Source organism: Balaenoptera musculus, chromosome 18, assembly GCF_009873245.2.
Source record: "Balaenoptera musculus isolate JJ_BM4_2016_0621 chromosome 18, mBalMus1.pri.v3, whole genome shotgun sequence".
NCBI lineage: Eukaryota > Metazoa > Chordata > Mammalia > Artiodactyla > Balaenopteridae > Balaenoptera > Balaenoptera musculus.
This window is the reverse complement of record NC_045802.1, coordinates 30753236-30772723: the sequence shown is the minus strand read 5'-3', so window position 1 is coordinate 30772723 and position 19488 is coordinate 30753236. Positions and strand designations below refer to the sequence as shown.

The following is a 19488-nucleotide window of genomic DNA, read 5'->3' as shown; positions in this document are numbered from 1 at the left end:
AACCCCTAGAAATAGAGATGTATATCAAGTTTATGTAAATAAATGCATGTAATTAATCAAACTGTGCCATATTGGAATAACACGGTAAAAACGCTTTAAAATCGTAAATGAAAAAATTGTTCACACACTTTGTGTTTGTTACTGAAATCACTAACATACTAGAGTATGAATTTTTGAAGATCATGGTCTTGAAAACTCATCTGAGTCCCAAGCCAAGAATCTCTTGTATTAGAGAAGTAGGAACAAGGCAGACAATGGTTAATGTTGCTAGGAAAGACTTTCTTTCACATTTTCATTCTAAAATACTGAGTTTATTGTTTACACTATGATACTTTAGCCCTCTATTCCTCAATCTCATTTTTATATATTTGTATTGATTATAAGTATTATCATGTGTTTAATTTGCTTTTATTGAAAAGGCCATCTAGGTATATCAAAAGGATTTCCTCTTCCAGCATAAAAAATCTAAAGTCAACCAAAATGTGAATCTTTTAAAACTGAACTGTAAAACACTGTGTAAGAATGTATTCCTTTTAAAAATTTATTTCAATAGATCTTATTCTGCTGGCTCAATATATTTTCTTCTATGACAGCATATTAAAATGACTACATTTTACGTGCTACAAGAAAAAAAATCTGAAAATACAGATGTTCCAACAAAACTGGAAATTCTCCCACCAGTGAGAAGTCCCCAGCCTCCTCCCTCTTCTCAGCATGACCTTCATTGAAAACACCTGTTGAAAAGTTACCCCGGGACAAATAATTCTTGATAAACCACGATTAGAAGTTACTCGTGACAATTAGTAATGACCTCTACTTGATTTCAGATTCTCATATTAACCTATGAAATAATTCACATGGAAATTGCTCCTATGAAGAGTGCTTTTATAAATTTGGTAGTATTTGCCTTACCTATCACAAAATCTGTGTTCCTATTTTTCACAAATCACTTTTGTAGCTTTAAAATAAATAAAATATCTCATTATAACAATGCTATATTATGATTCACACTACTGAGGATATTTTCATCACTAGTCAATTGTTTAAACACTTCACAGACTGACTTTACTTGGGCTGAGAAACTTGAAGAAAATCTGCCATAAAATACTTTCTCCTGAACCACTGTTTCTACACCAGTTTACATGACTGTTCTGTATCCATTTTCATTAAAAATACTCTTATGCCCCCAAACCTATATATCTTAATCTTAAAATTTTACACCCTGCGATTCACACAAAATCTTTTGAGAAATTTGAATTTGAGCTGTAACATGAGTCTTTTAAGTCCTAAAGTTCCTGTTTCATATCACCACTCTTTACCATTCTATCTCAAAACAATTATGATATTATTTTCATTCCATCAATAGAAATACACTGAGAATATTCTAAACAGCACCCAAGATGCTGGAAAATAAAGATAAACCAGACCTAGTAGCTGCCAGCCCAGTTGCACTGTGAATTAAAATTCTTCCTTCAGAAATATACATGAGAGTAATAGTGTGTTTCCTCAGCAGGCTGTGTTAAATAAACACACACTAATAAATGCACTTGAAACAAGAATATGGGATCCCTGAACACTTTAATTTGGGCATCTCACGTCAGCACAAAGTGCAGCACACTAGTTTTAAAAAAAAGAAAGACAGCAAGGTCACTGTAGTCAGTTTACTCTGTTCTTCATAATAGGCACTGAGAAAAACCTGACACATTTAAAAGGAAATTAACATACTAGGAATTTAAAAGGCATCCCTTATAGGACAACAAAAACTCAATAGAAAAAAAAAAAAAGAGCTTGTTTTAACATTTTATATTGAGGATATTTCCAGGGCAGAAGCAATATGGGCAACTGAGCCACTATGGAAACAATTTCAAGAACTTAAACATTTTCTGTGTCTTTATGGAATGAATTAAGATTCCAGAACAAAGGGAATAGCAAGGAAGTTTGTCTCCTTTGTTTGCTGTTTAAACTCTCTCTCTCCCTTTGTGTGTGTGTGTGTGTGTGTGAGAGAGATTTGCTTTGGCTCAAGTTTTACTGCTAATGAGAGGAATCATCATCATCCATCCCTTGGGCAATGACCAGCTTCAAGAACAATATGGTGTAAACACTGTATAGGGACCCCTGTCCCTCAAAACCTCCTGGATACTTCTATTCAACATTGTTCCTCACTAATCTGACCAGGAATCAGGCTTGCTGAGAATTCTACTGCACAAACTTCATTTTTACTGCACCCTGAATAAGAATTCAACTCATAGTACTTGAAGTGGAAGATTAAGCATTAACCCTCTGTGATATCTTTTTAACTTTCAATGGTAAAAATATAAGAAAGGTATATAACAAATGTGTATTTATAAAATGACTGCAAAAGATCTATATATATATTTTAACATATATCCCTCTAAAGAAATTATCACAAATACCAGTTTGACACACTCATAGACTTTCATAGAAACTACAGTTTTTATGGGAGGAATATCTTGTTCAGTTTTATATAGACCTCCAAAAAATCATGATTACTGGTGTGTAGTAAACACTGTAAAAAGTGGGATTTAATACTACAGTGGATACTCTAGTATTCGGTAACATCAAGTATGAGTCTGTTTTACAAGGACATTACCCTATTATAAGAAAATGTTCTGCTGAGTTTTAGTATTTGTTACACTTATGTTAAAAAGTATAAGATTATGAAATTGTACTACTCTGTTTTAATAATAAAAACAGTATTTGCTTTTTCAAAGCACAAAACTGTGAACAAATTATTTTCATTTGTCCCAGACTAATCTTCCTCCCAAAATGTCACTTTTAGTTAAACTCAATTTTGAATTTCAAGTATTGCTCATCCAGAGTAACTTGTAGCAACATGCATTCATAACAAGCAAAAATTACATCTTTTTCATAACACAACTCAACATGTGAAAAAAAGAAACTAGGTAGTAGCTAGACACAGCATAGTCACCTGCTGTTGTTAGAGTCTAGTGTCCATGCTGGGTCAGTTTTTTTCATATACCAATAACTTTAAATTATACTATCTAATATATATTAAATATCACTTAGATATACTGAAAATACTCAGTATGCAAACTAAATGCATCCTTGAATTCTTTTTGGCACAAGTGCCTTTAGTGCAACTTTGCATCCTGTTTTCAATAGCAGAGAGTGAGTACACCCCTCTAGTGTACTCTGTTCATCCCTCAATGACTCCAAGGAAGAAGACCAGGAAAAAATCACAGGACAAAATAAATATAAACTTTTCATAGATAGATACTAGTCATTATCCAGAGCCTATATTTTTTCAAACTTTTGAAAGATCTTCAGAGCATAATTCACATTTCCAAACCTTAAGCTACACTAATGCATTGTGCTACAGTTTCAGCTGAAGAATAAATGAGATTCATGAGCACTTTTAAATATAAAACACTTTTTAAATATAAAAACTGATATTTTTCCGGGGGTGGGGAGTGAAACCTTAGCTCAAATTGATTCAGGCGCTGGAATTCTGACCGGTTGCTATGTTGTGCTTCAAGTAATTTACTTCTTAATATTGGGGTATACATTTCTTTCTTTTGCCATCAGATTTTTTTAATGAAATAAAATAATGTTAAAGTCAATTAACTGAAACAATTTTTTTCTCTCTCTAGTAATCTGTTTTGGAGAGAAATGCAGACCAACAAATAAAGTAAAATAAACCATGACATACTGAACCCTGGTAACATTTTAAAACCTATAAAAATAAACTTTAAAAATGCAAAAGTAAGACATTTACATCTTGTGGATTTTTGACTATTTAAATGGGAGGAGTTATGTATAGAATATGTTGTACACGCAGAGGCAAAAGTGTAAATTCTTTTCATTTAAAGAAGTTCCCTTCTCACTGCTGCTAGCAGTGTGGCTAAGTCCTGTTCCAAAGGTTTCAGGACAGCTCCAAAACCAGCAAAACGTGAAGTCCCAGTTATGCTAAAAGTCTCCTACCTGAATTATGGACATCCGAGTGGCCGGGGTCTCGCTCGCATTAGTCCCTTGTCCGGTGAAGCTGGTGTGGCAGCCCGCGTGCCCCTGAGGGACAGTCAGGTTGTTGGAGGACGGTTTGAGATACATCACCTCCGACCGGGGCGAGCTGAGGGGCAGGCGGGTCTGGTAGTCGAAGTACATGGGGGAGGTAGCCAGGGAGGGGCTGCTCACCACGTTCATGACGTTCATGGCGTTCCTCTCTTCCACCTCGCTCTGTACCAGCATGATATCATTTTTGTTGATCTTCTTTTTCTTGCCCTTGCCCCCGCCCAGCTGCGGGTGGCTGTACTCTGCGATGCGGCAGTTGTAAGTGCGGATCTCCTTGTTCTCGCGCTTGCACTTGACGGCGATGGTAATCATGGCCGCTAGGAGGATGATGGAGATAGTGCTCAGAGTCACTATGAGCGGCAGCGACATGTCCCAGTGGCGCTGTTCGCCGTTCACCCGGGGAACCCCCTCGGGCAAAGAGCCGCTCACCGAGCGGATGATGAGCTTGGCCACCGCCGACAGAGTGGGCTTGCCGTGGTCAGTCACCTTCACTACCAGCTCCACCACCGGCGTCACGTCCTCCCAGAAAGGGTGCAGCGTGCGGATCTCGCCGCTGGATGGATCGATTTCAAACAGGTGGTCGTCATTACCGTCTACGATCTCGTAGGTGAGGCGCCCGCTCTCGCCGAAGTCGCTGTCAAGGGCGCGTACGGTGCTCACCAGGTAGCCTAGCCCGGCGTTGCGCGGCACCTGCAGTTCAGCCGTGTCGTTCTGCAGCGTTGGCAGCACGATCACCGGAGCGTTGTCATTCACGTCTAGCACTGTCACCCTCACAGTGGCGTTGCTCTCCAAGTGCGCGGGCGCCCCGGAGTCCTTAGCAAGCACCTTGAACTCAAAAGCCTTGGTCTGCTCGTAGTTAAAGGAGCGCAGGGCGTAGATGGCCCCGTTGGTGGGGTTCACAGACACATAGGTGTAGATGGACACGTCGCCGATGTGCGAGGGCAGGATGGAGTAGGACACTGTGCCGTTTTGGCCCAGGTCAGGGTCCTGGGCAAGCACCGAGCCCAGGTACTCTCCTGGGATGTTGTTCTCGTGCACCTGCAGCACATAGAGTCCCTTGGTGAAGCGAGGCGGGTTGTCATTCTCGTCCAGAATCTTGACTGCGAAAGACTTGGTGGAGTTGAGTGGAGGCGAGCCCCCGTCCCGTGCCACGATTGTCACGTTGTACTCGTCCTGTGTCTCGCGGTCCAACGGGCGGTCAGTCACCACCGTGTAGAAGTTGTCGTAGTTCTCCTCAAGTTTGAAGGGCACGGAACCTCCCGGCCCGCCCAGGCCGCCGCCGGCGCCCGCCCCTCCTCCGCCCAGGACCCTGCACTGCAGCTGCCCGTTCTTGCCCGAGTCTCGGTCAGTGACCCGCACCAGAGCGATGACGGTGCCGGGCGGAGCGGCCTCGCTCAGCGCCCCCTGGCGCACGGAGACAAAACCAATGGACGGAGCGTTGTCGTTGCGGTCGATGAGCTTGACAGTGACCTTGCAGTGGGCCGGGATGGGGTTGGGACCCAGGTCTCGAGCCTGCACGTCGATCTCCAGCATCCCATTCTCCTCATAGTCTAGGTTGCCCTTGACACGAACCAGGCCGGTCTTGGGGTCGATGGAGAAGAGCTCCCGCACGCGGTCGGGCACATAGCTGCTGAAAGAGTAGAGCACTTCGCCGTTGGGACCCTCGTCGGCGTCGGTGGCATTCAGATCAATGACCACGGTGCCCAGCGGGGCGTTCTCGGGCAACTCCACCAGGTAGGAGGGCGCCTCAAAGACGGGGCTGTTGTCGTTAGAGTCAATCACCTTCACGTTGATTTGCACGGTGGCCGAGCGCGGCGGCTCGCCGCCATCCAGAGCGGTCAGCACGAGCGTGTGGTGGTTCTGCTGCTCGCGATCCAGTGCCTTCTGGATAACCAGCTCTGGAAACTTGGTGCCGTCGCCGCGGGACTTGACGTCCAGCGCGAAGAGGCCGTGGTCGTCGCGCGTAAGCAGATAGGTGCGGAGCCCGTTCTCGCCCGCGTCGGGGTCATGCGCACTGGTGAGGGGGAAGCGGGTGCCGGGGGCCGCGTTCTCTGAGATGTCCATCTCAATCTGGTCCGACGGGAAGGAGGGAGCATTGTCGTTGATGTCCTGGATCTCTACCTTGATCATGCAGATCTCCTTGTCGTTGGCAAACACCTCGAGGGACAGCTGGCACTTGGCGTTGTGGCGGCACAGGGACTCGCGGTCGATGCGCTGCTTCGTGTAGAGGAGTCCGCTGTCGGCTTCCACGTCCAGCAGGTGCGGCGCCGAGTTCTCCAACACCCGGTAGCTACCCGACTTGCTTCGCCCGCCGCCACCGCCGCCTCGCTCTGCGGGCGGAAGCCCTGGCTGCAGTCGAGCATCCTTGCCGATGTTGCCGATCACCGTGCCGGCCCCTTGCTCCTCCGGCACGGAGTAGTTCAGGTTTTTGAGCGTCAGGGCAGGGGCCCATAGCAGGAAACAGCAACAGATGGAAAGGTACATCCCAGACCGGTGGGGTGTTGGCAGGAGCAGCCGGACTGGAGGGGCGAGTGGATGGGCGCGCGCCAGCTTGGGGCCCAGGCGCAGCGTGCGCCCCCGACGCAAGCCACAAGTCTATGGATCCTTCCTTCCTTCCGCTCCCGGGCTGCGGCACCCGGCGGTCTCTCCTTATTCCCCTCAAGTTCCCTGAACCTGTTGATCTACAGCATCCGCACTGGGCGAGAAGCAGCGGTGCAGCAGAGCTGCAGGGGCACTGAGCAAGGCGGCGGCTCCCTGCAGCTGGGGGCGAGCCCGGAGCTTTGTCTCTCCCGCCCGGACTTCGGGCGACTGAAACTTGAGCGATGAGACCAGGGATAAAAAGGAAATCGAGTTTGGGAAGGATGATAATGAGCTAAAGAATCCGTAGGTTTTCTTCGCTCCCGCTAGGGCGCTGCAAATCCACTCCAGCTTTTTGCCTCCGGAATACTCTTCACACCGGGTGGGGGAGGAAGCGGGGAGGTGTGTCTCTAGGCAGATCAGAAAGTGAAATCCTTACTTGTTTCTCCTCTCCTGTGATGAAATTGTTGGGAATGAGGAACAACGAAGAGAGAGTCAGATATATTTTGAAGCTTCAAAATAGCCGGAGCCCTGTGAATTGTCTGCTTGCTTCGCGAGTTGGTCTGTTTTCAGGCGGTGTTTCGCTGCATTTAGAGATCTAATCTTGCATTGCTGGCTGAGACAGCGGTGGCGGCAGGCTGCATCTCCCAGCCAAGGATATATATATTTTTTCCTCTCTCTCTCTCTCCTTTCCGAGCAGCCAAAGGGAGGGGAGGAAATGCAGCGCAAAGAACTAGTGTCCCGATTTGTAGTTTCCTCCCCCCACGAGGCTCCTCCCTCTCTTCCTCGGAAAAGGCTCTCCCCCAAGTCAAGAAAGCCACAGCCTGATCAGCATTTGCGGTTTGAGTCTACTGGGAGGGGAAAAAATGTATAGATGTATCTCCGCCTCTGTTGGTAGAACACACTCTGTGATTTCTCTACGCTGAGCCAGTAGCCGCCGCTACCATCCCATTCTCTCCCCACGAGCAAGGATTTCTCTCGATGCAGTTTAATTCCAGTTTGCTTTTCTTCCCAGGCAAAAGGAAATCAACAGGCAACTCATGGTTGGATGTGCAGATCTGAAGGGGAAGGGAGAGGCGGAATAAAAAAGAAGGGGGAGCCACCCTCCCAGTCCTCGCACACACACTCTCCCTGTCTCTCGCTAGAAGGGAAACAGTCTCTGCATTCACAGGGCTGGGCTGTCAAGTGCCTCTCTTTTCTTTCTATTCAGCATCTCCTTCCAATGGCCCTGCCTCCCAGTCCTCTTCATCTAGAAAGGAAAACCTTGGCGAGGAATAAAAGTGGTGAATATTTGAAGCGAATAAAGTGCGGGCTTTTTTTTTCTTTCTTAAATTTTTTCTATAGTAGGAGGAGTGAGCTAGATGAAAGGAACGCATCAAGGTTTGGCGTGATGCATTCTGCAGTCTCGCTCTCGCAGTCTCTCTGGGCGACTCGCGAGGGCAGCGGGCGAGGAGCTGCGGCCGCGGCGGTCCAGCCAGGGGAGCCCTCCCCGGGTAGCTACCGCCCAGGGGATGCTAGGCACGGGTCTGTCTACACACTATTTCGGGTTGTTGAGGCGCCTCGACAAACGGGAATGACACATCCAGAAATGCAGGTGTTCCGATCTGCCGGATGAGTCAGAAGTAGCGGAACGAATCGTATTCACTCTCGCCTCATGTTCCTCCCTTCACAGACATTAGTTGTGGCTTCTTCCTAACGCTTTCTCTGACTCACTCTACAGAAAGAAAAGCCAGATTCATGTTTTGGAGAAAAAGAAAAAGCGAGAGAAAGGGAGGGAGGAAAGGAGGGAGGTGAAGCTGAATCCAGCAGCACTTTTACTCTACCTCTTTCTGCCGGAGTCCGAGGCTCTGGATAGCAAGGCGTCTGTCTTGCAAGGTGTATTTATTTAAAAACCAAAACCAAAACCAAAACCAAAACAAAACAACGACAAAAAAAACCTTCCCTTTTTTGTTAGGCGTAAGGAACCCCCAAATCTTTCAGAGTCTTGGGGGAAAAAAGAAAAAAAAAAATCTGGATTACAGTGACTGTTCACAGCTTAGCCCCGCATCATATTTCACGATTTTCCTCTCAATGTTCTCTATTAACAAAGTCCAGCACCGGTGTGCGTAGTTAATTGTGCAGTCCGTTGTGGAGGTTTTTGTTTTTTTTTGTTTTTTGGGGGGGTTTCCTCCTTTTTTGTCACGGGTGGTCTCTTTCAATCTGGTGCCTGTCACGATCAGCTCACAGCCTGCGAAAGACGTACGGATTTCAAAGCAAATATATCCATCTCCGCAAGCAAAGCATCGGTGGAAATGAAAGGTGAAAATTCAACAGTTGGAGTAACGTCTCCCCAGCCGCCCTCCGCGCTGCCGCATCTGCGGGGCTCGCAGTCCCTGCTTTCTCCCCAGCGCCTCTTGCTGACTGACTCTATTCACCTCACGCCGCCGCTTAAACATTGATACTGATTTCCTGCCAGCCAATCCGCGCGAGGAGCAAGGCTCTGCCTCCTCGGCCCGCGCCCAATGGAAGGCGGAGGAGAGACTGGCGGGGGCGGAGCCCGGAGCCACAGAGCTTCAGAGCCATTGATTAGATCAGTTTGGTGGGAGAGCAGCCGGGCTAGCCGAGCCCCTTGCGTGCTGCGGCGGCTGCGCCCAGGGCCTCGCCGCAGGGTCTCCAGAGTCTTTAAGTACCGGGAGAAACGCCTCCACCGTCTTCCTCTGGAAAAGAGAGAATTAAAAAAAAAAAAAAAAAGTCTGGCAGCGATTTATTTACTGTTTTATCCGATGTACAGGGAAACCGGAATCGCAGCGAGCTTGCAGAATAGGGTAGCTGCGGTCTTCCTGATGGGTTTCTGTACACACACACACACACGCGCGCGCGCGCGCGCGCGCCCGCGCACCATACACTCACTCACACCAAGGGAGGCGCAGATCTTCTGCCTGCGCATGGACCCATCTAAATGAGGTGCAGAGGGATGTGTGTGTATGTATGTGGGGTGTGTGTGTGTTTCTGAGGCGCGGTGTGTGTGTTGTGTATTTCAGTGAGTGTGTGTAAATGCGAGGGTGCTAGCGCGCCCGCTTCTGCCCCGCGCTGTTGCCAACACACCGCGAGCAACAGCAATCAATATATAACTTTCTTTATCCTCGGAGAAAAATCAGCTGTCCCCAGGCACCGCGGCAAGGAAAGTCACTTGATTATACAGTGTTTCAGAAGAAAGCAAAAGCCCAGTGAAAGAGAGGCCGTGTCTCCCCAGAGGAAAAGCGCCTCTCCTTTAAGGAGAAAGGCTTACCATCAATTAAAGCTTTGTAGCTTGTTAAAACTCAAATCTGGCTAAATAATACCAGAGCTTTACCGTTTTCAGTCGCCAGCATTCTCAGCCCAGATTCAAAGTAAAGCGGACATCCATACACGCACTCATAATAGTTTTCGAGGGGTTTTGTTTACCTCGATCTTATTATCAAAGGTCCATATGGAAATTTGAATGTTATATCCTTAAGATCAAATAAGTGTTGATGACCACATCTGCCAAAGCTTCTTTGCGTAGAAACTGAACCATAACCATGAAGACCGATCAGTGGGAGATCTGTTAAGATTCATGCTTTCTAACTTGGTAGATACCGATAACGCACCTTAATAAAGAAAGAAAAAAAAAAAAGATTCATGCTTTCTAAGTAATACCACCACCACTACCACCACACACATACACACACACACACACAAAGAGAGAGAGAGAGAGAGAGAGAGAGACTCCTGATTCATCTACTTCTTCTGCAGTTCTTAATCTCAGAGATTCTTTCTCCCCAAACTGTTATCACAAACATCCACAAGAGATGACTGCTTTGTTCGTGATCCAGCCATTCTGGGAAAGAACGCGAAAGAAAATTGAAGTATTGAAATAGAAAAGGTGAGTGTTTTGATTGCTAGAGTATTGATCGCTATTCATAAATACTGAAGTAAAGTTGCCATTTATAACTTGTGAATGACTAACGTATAAGTCTGTAACATAAATCATTCAAAATTCAAGGAAAATCGAATCCAGACCAATTACAAGAAAGTTCTGATGATTGCTGTTGGGATAATTGCTTAAAGATTCAGGTAAAGGAGCTATTTATTTCCCAGAGGATTCAATGAGATAACCTACAGTCTGAATTTGCAGTGTGATCTGGATCCAAAATTCACCACTCCCTTAAGAGACTATCTTTAACAGTTTAAAAATTCAAAGTGGTGCTCTTTACAGCCAGACCTTCAAATCCTAAAATGTCTTTATATTTTTTGAATAGTTTGTCATGCACATACTTTTGCTAAACAGGGGAGCTAGAGCTTTGTTGACATCTGGGTTGTTTTGCTGAGTGGGTGCCTAACCGCAGTGTCGCATGAAACCTCACCATTACATTTCTCAGGCAGGGGTTAGTATCTCTGTCCTAATGCATGTACCTTGAAATCTGAAGTGTAGAGGCTTTAAAAGCAGCTGTTAACTTAAATCAAGAGTAGAGAACACACACTCATTTTTAATCATTACTTTTAAATTTTTTACATTTATTTTTGGCTGTGTTGCGTCTTTGTTGCTGCGCGTGGGCTTTCTCTAGTTGCGGGAGCTGGGGCTTCTCATTGGGGTAGCTTCTCTTGCAGAGCACGGGCTCTAGGCCCTCGGGCTTCAGTAACTGTGGCACACAGGCTCAGTAGTTGTGGCGCACAGACTTAGTTGCTCCGCGGCATATGGTATCTCCCTGGACGAAGGCTGGAACCCGTGTCCCCTGCATTGGCAGGCAGATTCTTAACCACTGCGCCACCAGGGAAGCCCCTCATTATTTTTTAACTATGAAAAATCTATGATTTTTATTTTTGCAATACATACTATTTCAAGGAAAGTCATAAAATATCCTTACTTGAGGTTTACAATAGAGCAAAAACAAAAGGATGAAAACTTCCAAGGAAAAGGTAATATGGCTTATTGATTATTCTTAATTAGAAGTGCTGTTATGCAAACGAGGGGAAAACCAGTGTCTAAGAAGAGACCAGTGAGAGATATGAAACACATACTCATAGACATCAATTTGCCCACCACCCCTCCAGAGTAATTGTAACACCTCCCCCTAGTGTATATAGAGAGAACTACCATGATTATGGTGAATACCCCAGGGTTTCAGCCAAGGGGAGCAAAACAGAACTACTACTACCTATTAGATACCTTACTCATATATTAATTTGAAGTACTGAGTTCTGTTGTTAAAGATCGACATGTACCCACAATAATTAATTTTAATCTTTATGTCTCATCCCTATTTCACTTTTAAAGGAAATGAAATCAGCTTCCAATTGTTTGACTTCCCTTTAGCCAGACACAATTTTTAAAACTGTAATCACTCCTAATTTGTAACCCTTTCTTAAATTCTATTTTTCCCCAATTTTTCTGTTTAAGATACCATTTTTGAGTAATTTCTTTTTAACTATTCTTAAAATATTGAGCTCAATTTTTTAAAAAAGAGTTGATATAAATATTGTTAAACAGTTCAAAGATCCTACTGGTTTTTATACCATAGTAGGCTATGGACATAAGAGTTCTAGCTGAGGAATCCAGAGGACCACAGAGTTGAGTGTAGCTCACGATACCTAGAATCTCATATTTCTAAGAAAAGACTGGTTGATAATCATGAGTTGTAATTATAAATGATAGTCTCAACCTTAAACCAAAATTATATTATTCCTTTATTATTATACATATATTGAACATCCAAAAATCTTGTGTGATTCCATCAAAATATAAATATATGCACACTCATTGAGAAAAAGTACTGAGAAATACTCATACAAACATAACATTATTTCATTAATAAGATATTATGCTACTCTAGGTGAGTTTTAAAATAAATTGATTATGTTGGAACAGCTTCAAACAGCGAAGTATTAAGGTCTATTTTTATAGACTGATAAAGGCTGATTAATGCTGTTACATTAAATCAATAATTGAATATCATTAATAATCTTAAAATGCTATTTTATGACTTTTTTGTTATATAAGGTATTTAATTTGGCCTCTGAGAGACTCTTTAAAATTCATATTGACTAGCTGTAGTTGTAGTTCCAAGAGTTTATGCATGTAGCCCCAAGAGTTTATGTATGTAGCCAAAATGGTAGCAGTTATAACATTCTTCCAAAACTTGTCCTGTTTGTTGTATTCTTGAATTCAATAAGATATAGTTCCTAAGAGAAATTTCTGTTGCTGATATTTTCAACACAGACACTGTTTATATGACTGAAAAATTCTCTCTCCACTATTTCCTTTTCCATCATCTTTACCATTATTTCACTACTTGATTTCATATATTTTTATTTAACAGATAATTTTTCAAAAATAACTTTAACAGCTAAATGTTTTAGATGTAATATGTATCAAAGGTTGCCATATCATATTTAAATCCACAGGTGAAGGATAGTGTTTCATTCACATCTAGTTCTAGTTCCCATTGTCTTTCAGAGATATTTGAGGCTCACTTCTAACACACAGCTATTAGCCACCTGCTGACTTTTAATCAAAGATTTCCCTTTTAACAAATGACAAATTCACACTTCTAACAGGACAATCCCTAAAACATATCTTTCCCCTTTATGATAAATATGAATTTTAATAAAGTAATGTAAATTAACTATAAGTTTTAAGTTTCAGGGGAAATTGTTTATAATTAAAAATATTTTTGAGAACTAAATCTCTCCTATATAACAACTAAGAAAAAGTGTAAACTGTATCCATAAATAAACAGTATATTAAATTAAATTTTAATTTTTTCTCATTTTTATTAAAATTATTAAATCTTGTTATTAAAAGATATTTATCAGGAAATGATATATTTCAAGTCCCTTCTATATGATATGTATGTTATGTTACAATATAACATGTTCATATACATGTTCCCTCCTCCCACACATAGGAAGTGAGTTCCCAATGAACAGTCAAAATTAAATACAGGATTAGCCCTACAAAAACATGGAAGTTCTATTAATTTGAAATTCACACAGTAAATAAACTAAATTTCCAACTGGTGCTATGTATTATAAATATATGTAAATTGGAAGGAAACACTCATAAATTAGTCACCAATGATCAACTTTTGAACTGGGACACATATCAGGATGTTTATTTTAAAATATTGAAAGTTATGCTAGAAATAGTTCTGCTTGCAACATATTATTTTTTCCCCCACCGGATAATATGTTCCAGACTTTTCTTATCACTAATTCTCATCTCATTTTTGTGTGTGTGTTTGTGTATGTGTCTCCAAAGATGGAAAATCAGTGAGGCAATCACTTAAAGATTTCAACAATTTAATTGATTGCATACACTATTTGTTTGGTTTTTGTTGTCTTTTAGCAGAAAACAAATAAACTAATAAAAATACCAAGTACTAGAGTAAAAAAAATTAAAAATTAAAAAAAATAAAATAAAATATTGAGACAAATTTAAGAGGTAATTTAAAATTTTTATAGTTAAGTTTTACAGTTGAAAATTATTTGGTGTGGTTTAAACAAACTGTGTGCTTGTAATTGTGTGTATAGTACCTGAGAGGCCATGCAGAAACAAGAATTATGAGACTAAAAAATGTTACATTGTATCTAATGTATTAGCATATATTAACAGGAGGAGTTGGATTGCATTGTGAAAAATGTAATTCTGAGAAAAATTATCTTGAGTTTCATAAATTTCAAATGGCATATTTATATCTTCTCCTGCTTTAGCCAGGAATAAAAGGGTTCAATTAATTATGAAACCTTAACTCTCCTGCCCCATAAGAAGTTGCATGCTAGCTCCCCCTTGTGGCCACTTCGACAATAAAAAAAGACAGGTATTTATTTTGGAAATTCCCTTCATTAAAGAACAAAGTTAGATTTGTTCAATCTTTGTATACTAGTTTTCAAAACAAATGGAAAGTTTTTGAATGAAATGGTTAATTTATAGATGTGATGGGTGGATTGTTAAAATAAATTGACTGAAGCTGGAAACAAAAATAATAAGTATTTCATGCATGGTGCAGCAATCCCATTACTGCTTATAGTTAAGCATGTTAGGACAATTCTAAAACTGAGAGACCAGCCCTTGGAGGGAACCCGGGCAATTTGATTCAGTAGGTGGCACTCTTTCCTCAGAGTCAGTTTTGCTGTGATGACCTGAAGTGATGTTTCAAAAAGCTATGTCATTGGAGGTCCTGCCTTTCAGGTGAGGCAAAACCCAAAAGATTATAATCATTTATGGTTATAACAGGTCAGACATTTCCTTCCATTATTCTGAGGTATTTAAATATCCTGTTGTATAGCTATCGCACAGAGATCAATGAGAAGAATAGAATATATGAGAAGTACACTGAGCTCTTCAGAAAGCAAATAAGTGCTCTACAAATCCTCTGTATTTTAATTATCATCATAATCATTAACCCTCCCACGTCTCAGCAACAAGGTCTTACTTGGATAATTATGATCTACTTATGTAAATGCCTCTTTTCAGTGAGCTAGGCATATTATTTCCTCTTATCTTTTAAATATTCGGAGCAGTTCAATTGAAAATCAAGCACTGTTAAACAGCTATTGTCTGTCACCCTGGAAATAGCAGACTTTTGTTTTAGGTAGAGCACCTTTGTTTAGTTTTTCCCTCCTAAATATACATAAACAAGTACACATCCAATAAAATTATTTCTGCTCTTACTCAGGTGGTGTTTCTGAAATCATGTTAAACATTAAGTAAGAGGAATCACTGGGATGAATCATCTTTAAAATTACCATGGCTGGGTTGATTTTTGGAGCTGCTGAAACCTAATTTCTAACATCAGATTCCCAGAGAGTGTCCACAACTTTCTGAGTCAGTGTTTACTGTTTCTAGAAAAGATGAGAGAAAAAAAGGCCATGGTCACTTACAAACTGCCAATACTAAAATAGAAATATAATGATGTGCAATATTTTAATTAAACATTGAACAACTTAAATCCAACTTTGGCAGTAAATGAGTAATATATCTTTATTTCTCACTAAAATTGGTTATCACGGTGTAAGTTTGTTATGTGACAACCATAAATATAGTATTAAACAAAAGGAATTTAAATGCTTGAGTACTCATTTAAATATTGGCCAACTCATCTTAGAAAATGTACAGATTAAATTCTTGAATGTATTGGCTATAATAATTAGATGAGTTGAGATTATATATTTTGTTTTCTTTCTAAATGATTTGATTGAGGCATAGGAACCAGAGAAAAGCATAAAAAATAAAGAATTTAAAATTATTGCACTGTTCAGCCATTTATACAAATATAAATTAACAATATTCTGAAGGTGTATCAATAAGGTACAGTGTTACTTAAACTCTTTTGTGACAAGGATACTTTTGAGAATCTGCTGAATGCTATAGAACCCCTTTCCAATAAGTTTGATGGTGATCTATAAATTTGGTTTGTACAAATATTTTCACAAACACTTGTAGGAATTTTATATATGTGATTAGCAAACTCACTGTGTACAAATACTGAACTAATTCTGTTTTGGAAAAAGATCCAAAAGCAGCTTTGCTCTGCTAAAATTAAAATTTTAAGAGAGGTGAGATGAATTTATGTGATGCACTGCACTATATGAGATATATTTTAATAATTGAAAAATCCATTTTTTAAAAGCAAAAGCTTCCTGTACTTTGATCAGAAGCCTCATTTGCAGTGGAAAGCTTAATTGATTATAACTATTGTGATACAAGTGACTCTCACAAGCAGCAGGGAAGTAACAGGTTGCCTAGGGAGCAGCCTCTTCATTTTACTACTCAGGTTTAGCAACCAAAAGGCCATTGAGATATAGAGATCTTTCTCACTCTGACTGGTGAAAGATGGACATATAATTCTGTCTAGTTAGAGGTAAAAGGCACTGTTTCTGTGAACAGGCAAAAGCAGTCAGAGAAGGGCATGTACATAGTGAGGATTTAAAAGTTTATTTTATGACAGCCATTTCAACAAGTATAAATTAACAATATTCCAAAAGTGGTCACTAGACTGTTGAGTCATGGGCCCTTCCAAGAATTTGCTGAATGCTTTAGAACTGATTTCCAGTACATTTGTATATAAAAACATGCACTGAAAATAGAACACAATTTTTAAGGGAGCATTTACGAATAAGCAATGCATGGAATTCCTTGTGCTCCATGGACTCCAGATTAGAAGACTCTTGAGCACTGCAGACAGCATAGTGTGTCACTCCAAGTAGTTTCGGTTAAGAATGAAAACACTCAAGAAAAGGCAATCAAAGTGCGTTGTTTGAAATGCACACATACATTAAAAGAAATAAATATTTCTGATTAATCCAAGTCTAAAATCTTGTTTAATTGGAAATATTAGTTTCAAAGTGAATTGGTGACATGTGCAGATGTCACTTATCCCTCCCTTGCTTCAAACCTTGCTAAAATGTCATTGAAAATTCATTAGAAAAATAAAGAAAAGATAAAGAAAATTGTGCATCATGTGGAAAGGGCAATGATGACATATTTGAATAATGAGGAGTGTTTTATGGATAAAGTTGAGATGGAACTAGATGGAAAGAAACTTCTCAAATTTTAGCTCCCCAGAGCCACTTCCCTGGGAATAAGAGATTTAGGAAAAATATAAATATCTTATACACTGGAGAGAAGAAGCCAAAAGAGTAGGCTGTGAAGAGAGGGTGGTTGCATATTTTGTTTTATCAGTAGTTCTGGGACGTGCAATAGATGACTGAGCCTTTACTTTTGTCTGGATCTGATCAAAATCTGGGGATCTGATCATTTGCTTGGGGAAACTGTCTTTACCCTCAATCATCTCTGTCTTTGAAGGTGAACAGGGTAAGTGTATCAGCCTGAAAGATAGGTACTGAGGAGGGCAGTTTCAGGACCACATTCAAGAAGCATATATTCTCTTGTGAAGTGGAATTAATGCAGAAAGTCTCTCCAAAATTTTAGTTCATATTCTCAAAAATATTTTGGGGGATAGTGAATCCAAGAAACTTGAAGAGGTAGCCATGAAAGGGAAATAGTATAAAATTTGACAAGTCACAACCACAAAATATAAAACTACAGTAGGTGCAGTCAACAGCAGAAATAATATTGCAGAAAAAAATGTAGAGAAATACATGAAAAAAATCAGATATTTTTCTGTAACTCAGAGGAAAGGGGCCCATGGAGAGAAATGAAATCAGAGAAAACTAAATACAATGACAGGTGCAGGGTATCCATTAACAGAACACAATAAAAAATAACAGAACTTGTAAAAGAGAGAACAGAATAGAATGGGAAAACAAGGAAGATCTATAACCATAAAAATATGAGGGAAAAAGTTTGGGGGTAAACAAAGACCCAGTTTTGTTAATTAAAATAGCTTATTGACTACCAAGCAAAATGTAGAAGCCAACACAGAAATAGTCCTTTAATTTTTGAATTTCAAGGATGATGAAAAAATATTGTTAAGTGTTATCTCCAAGTGATGTTCCCCCATGCTGCTCTGGGTGGGCTCCACCCTGTGGGCTAAGAGAGCAAAAGAGTAGCAGCTGCTACATTTGTTCAAGTTCCAAACCCACTGGTCAACATAAGGGTGGGCTTCTGCTATTTCTAGGATAAGTGACATTTTCGGAGAGCAAGTTGATGGGAAGAGGAGCAAGACAGCATGGAAAACAGAATTCCTTGACTTGTAGGCAAATATTGTAGCTAAACGGTAGTAGAAAACACAGCTCTACAGCATCCCAGAAGCTATTCAGCATTTGGACGCAATTTAAGTTTTTACAAATGATATACATTTCTCTCCTCATGACTTCCTTTTATTACACAGACTCATTCTACACTCCTCTCTGTAACCAGGAGTGACTCTTCAGTCTTGAATAAAACCTTGACTCCATATACTCATACTCACTGTCCTGCATTCTTGCTTCTTCCCTCCTGTACCAGAGTAAATGGGCAATTTCCACAGTCTGCATGTTTCTTCTCCTTATTTTGTTTCTCTTTCTGTAAGTTTAGCTAAACAATACAGTGCTTTCCTGATTTTACTAAATGAATTCTTTTTATTTCTAGTAACTCACTTTGTTGCATTTTTTTTTCCTCCTACAAAATAGATTCTTCTTCTAAATTTCTCATTCTAACAATACTACATATTTAATACAGAACTTCTGGCTCCTTCAAATCAAAAAAAAAAAAAAATCATCTCAAAGAGACCAAAAAAAATTGTAGAAGTGATATTAAAGAACAATTTACAAATGCAGAAATATAATTCATTCATTGATTTAGCAAACGAGATGTACATTTTAGGTTCTGGAATCGTAATAGTGAAAAAGGCAGACAAGTAAAGTCCTTTGTCCATGATTTAGGGTTGTTGGTCAAATTCACTTCTGTGTGACTGTGAGAATGAGGTCTCCATTTCCTTGCTAGTGTCAGCCAAGAGTTTTTCTCAGTTCCCTAAGACTGTCTGCATTCCTTGTCAAATTGCCCTCTCCATCTTTAAAGTAGCAAAGCCAGCTTCTTCTCAAGCTTTGAATCTCTCTGACTTCCTCTTTTGCAGCATCTGTTTTGCCTCCAGCTGGAGAAAATCCTCTGCTTTTAAGGACTCATGTTAGATTGAGTCCACTCAAATAATTCAGACAACCTCCCCAAATTAAAGTCTGTAACTTTATTTACACCTGTGAAGTCCCCTTTTTCACATACTGTAACATATTTTCAGATTCCAGGGATTAGGATGTGAACATCTTTGGGAAGAGCATTTTGCCAAAGGGATTTATACAATGGGGTTAGATAAATAATTTACAGAACAGCTGTATGTTAGCATTCTACTCAAAAGTTAGTATAAGAAAAAGTAATAAAATAGAACAACACAAAAACTTACATTAAACAGCATTTAATAAGGCAGT

At 40.6% G+C, this 19488-nt stretch overlaps 1 protein-coding gene across 1 annotated transcript in view; it reads right to left on the bottom strand.

The window, feature by feature from the left end:
- PCDH17 (protocadherin 17) overlaps nt 1-7270 on the bottom strand; it is a 111832-nt gene extending 104562 nt beyond the window's left edge. The window contains exon 1 of the mRNA XM_036832073.1: nt 3964-7270. Within this exon, the coding sequence (XP_036687968.1) occupies nt 3964-6534 (2571 nt within the window). The 5' untranslated portion in view covers nt 6535-7270. The remainder of the gene's footprint in view (nt 1-3963) is intronic.
- Nucleotides 7271-19488: the final 12218 nt, after the last annotated feature.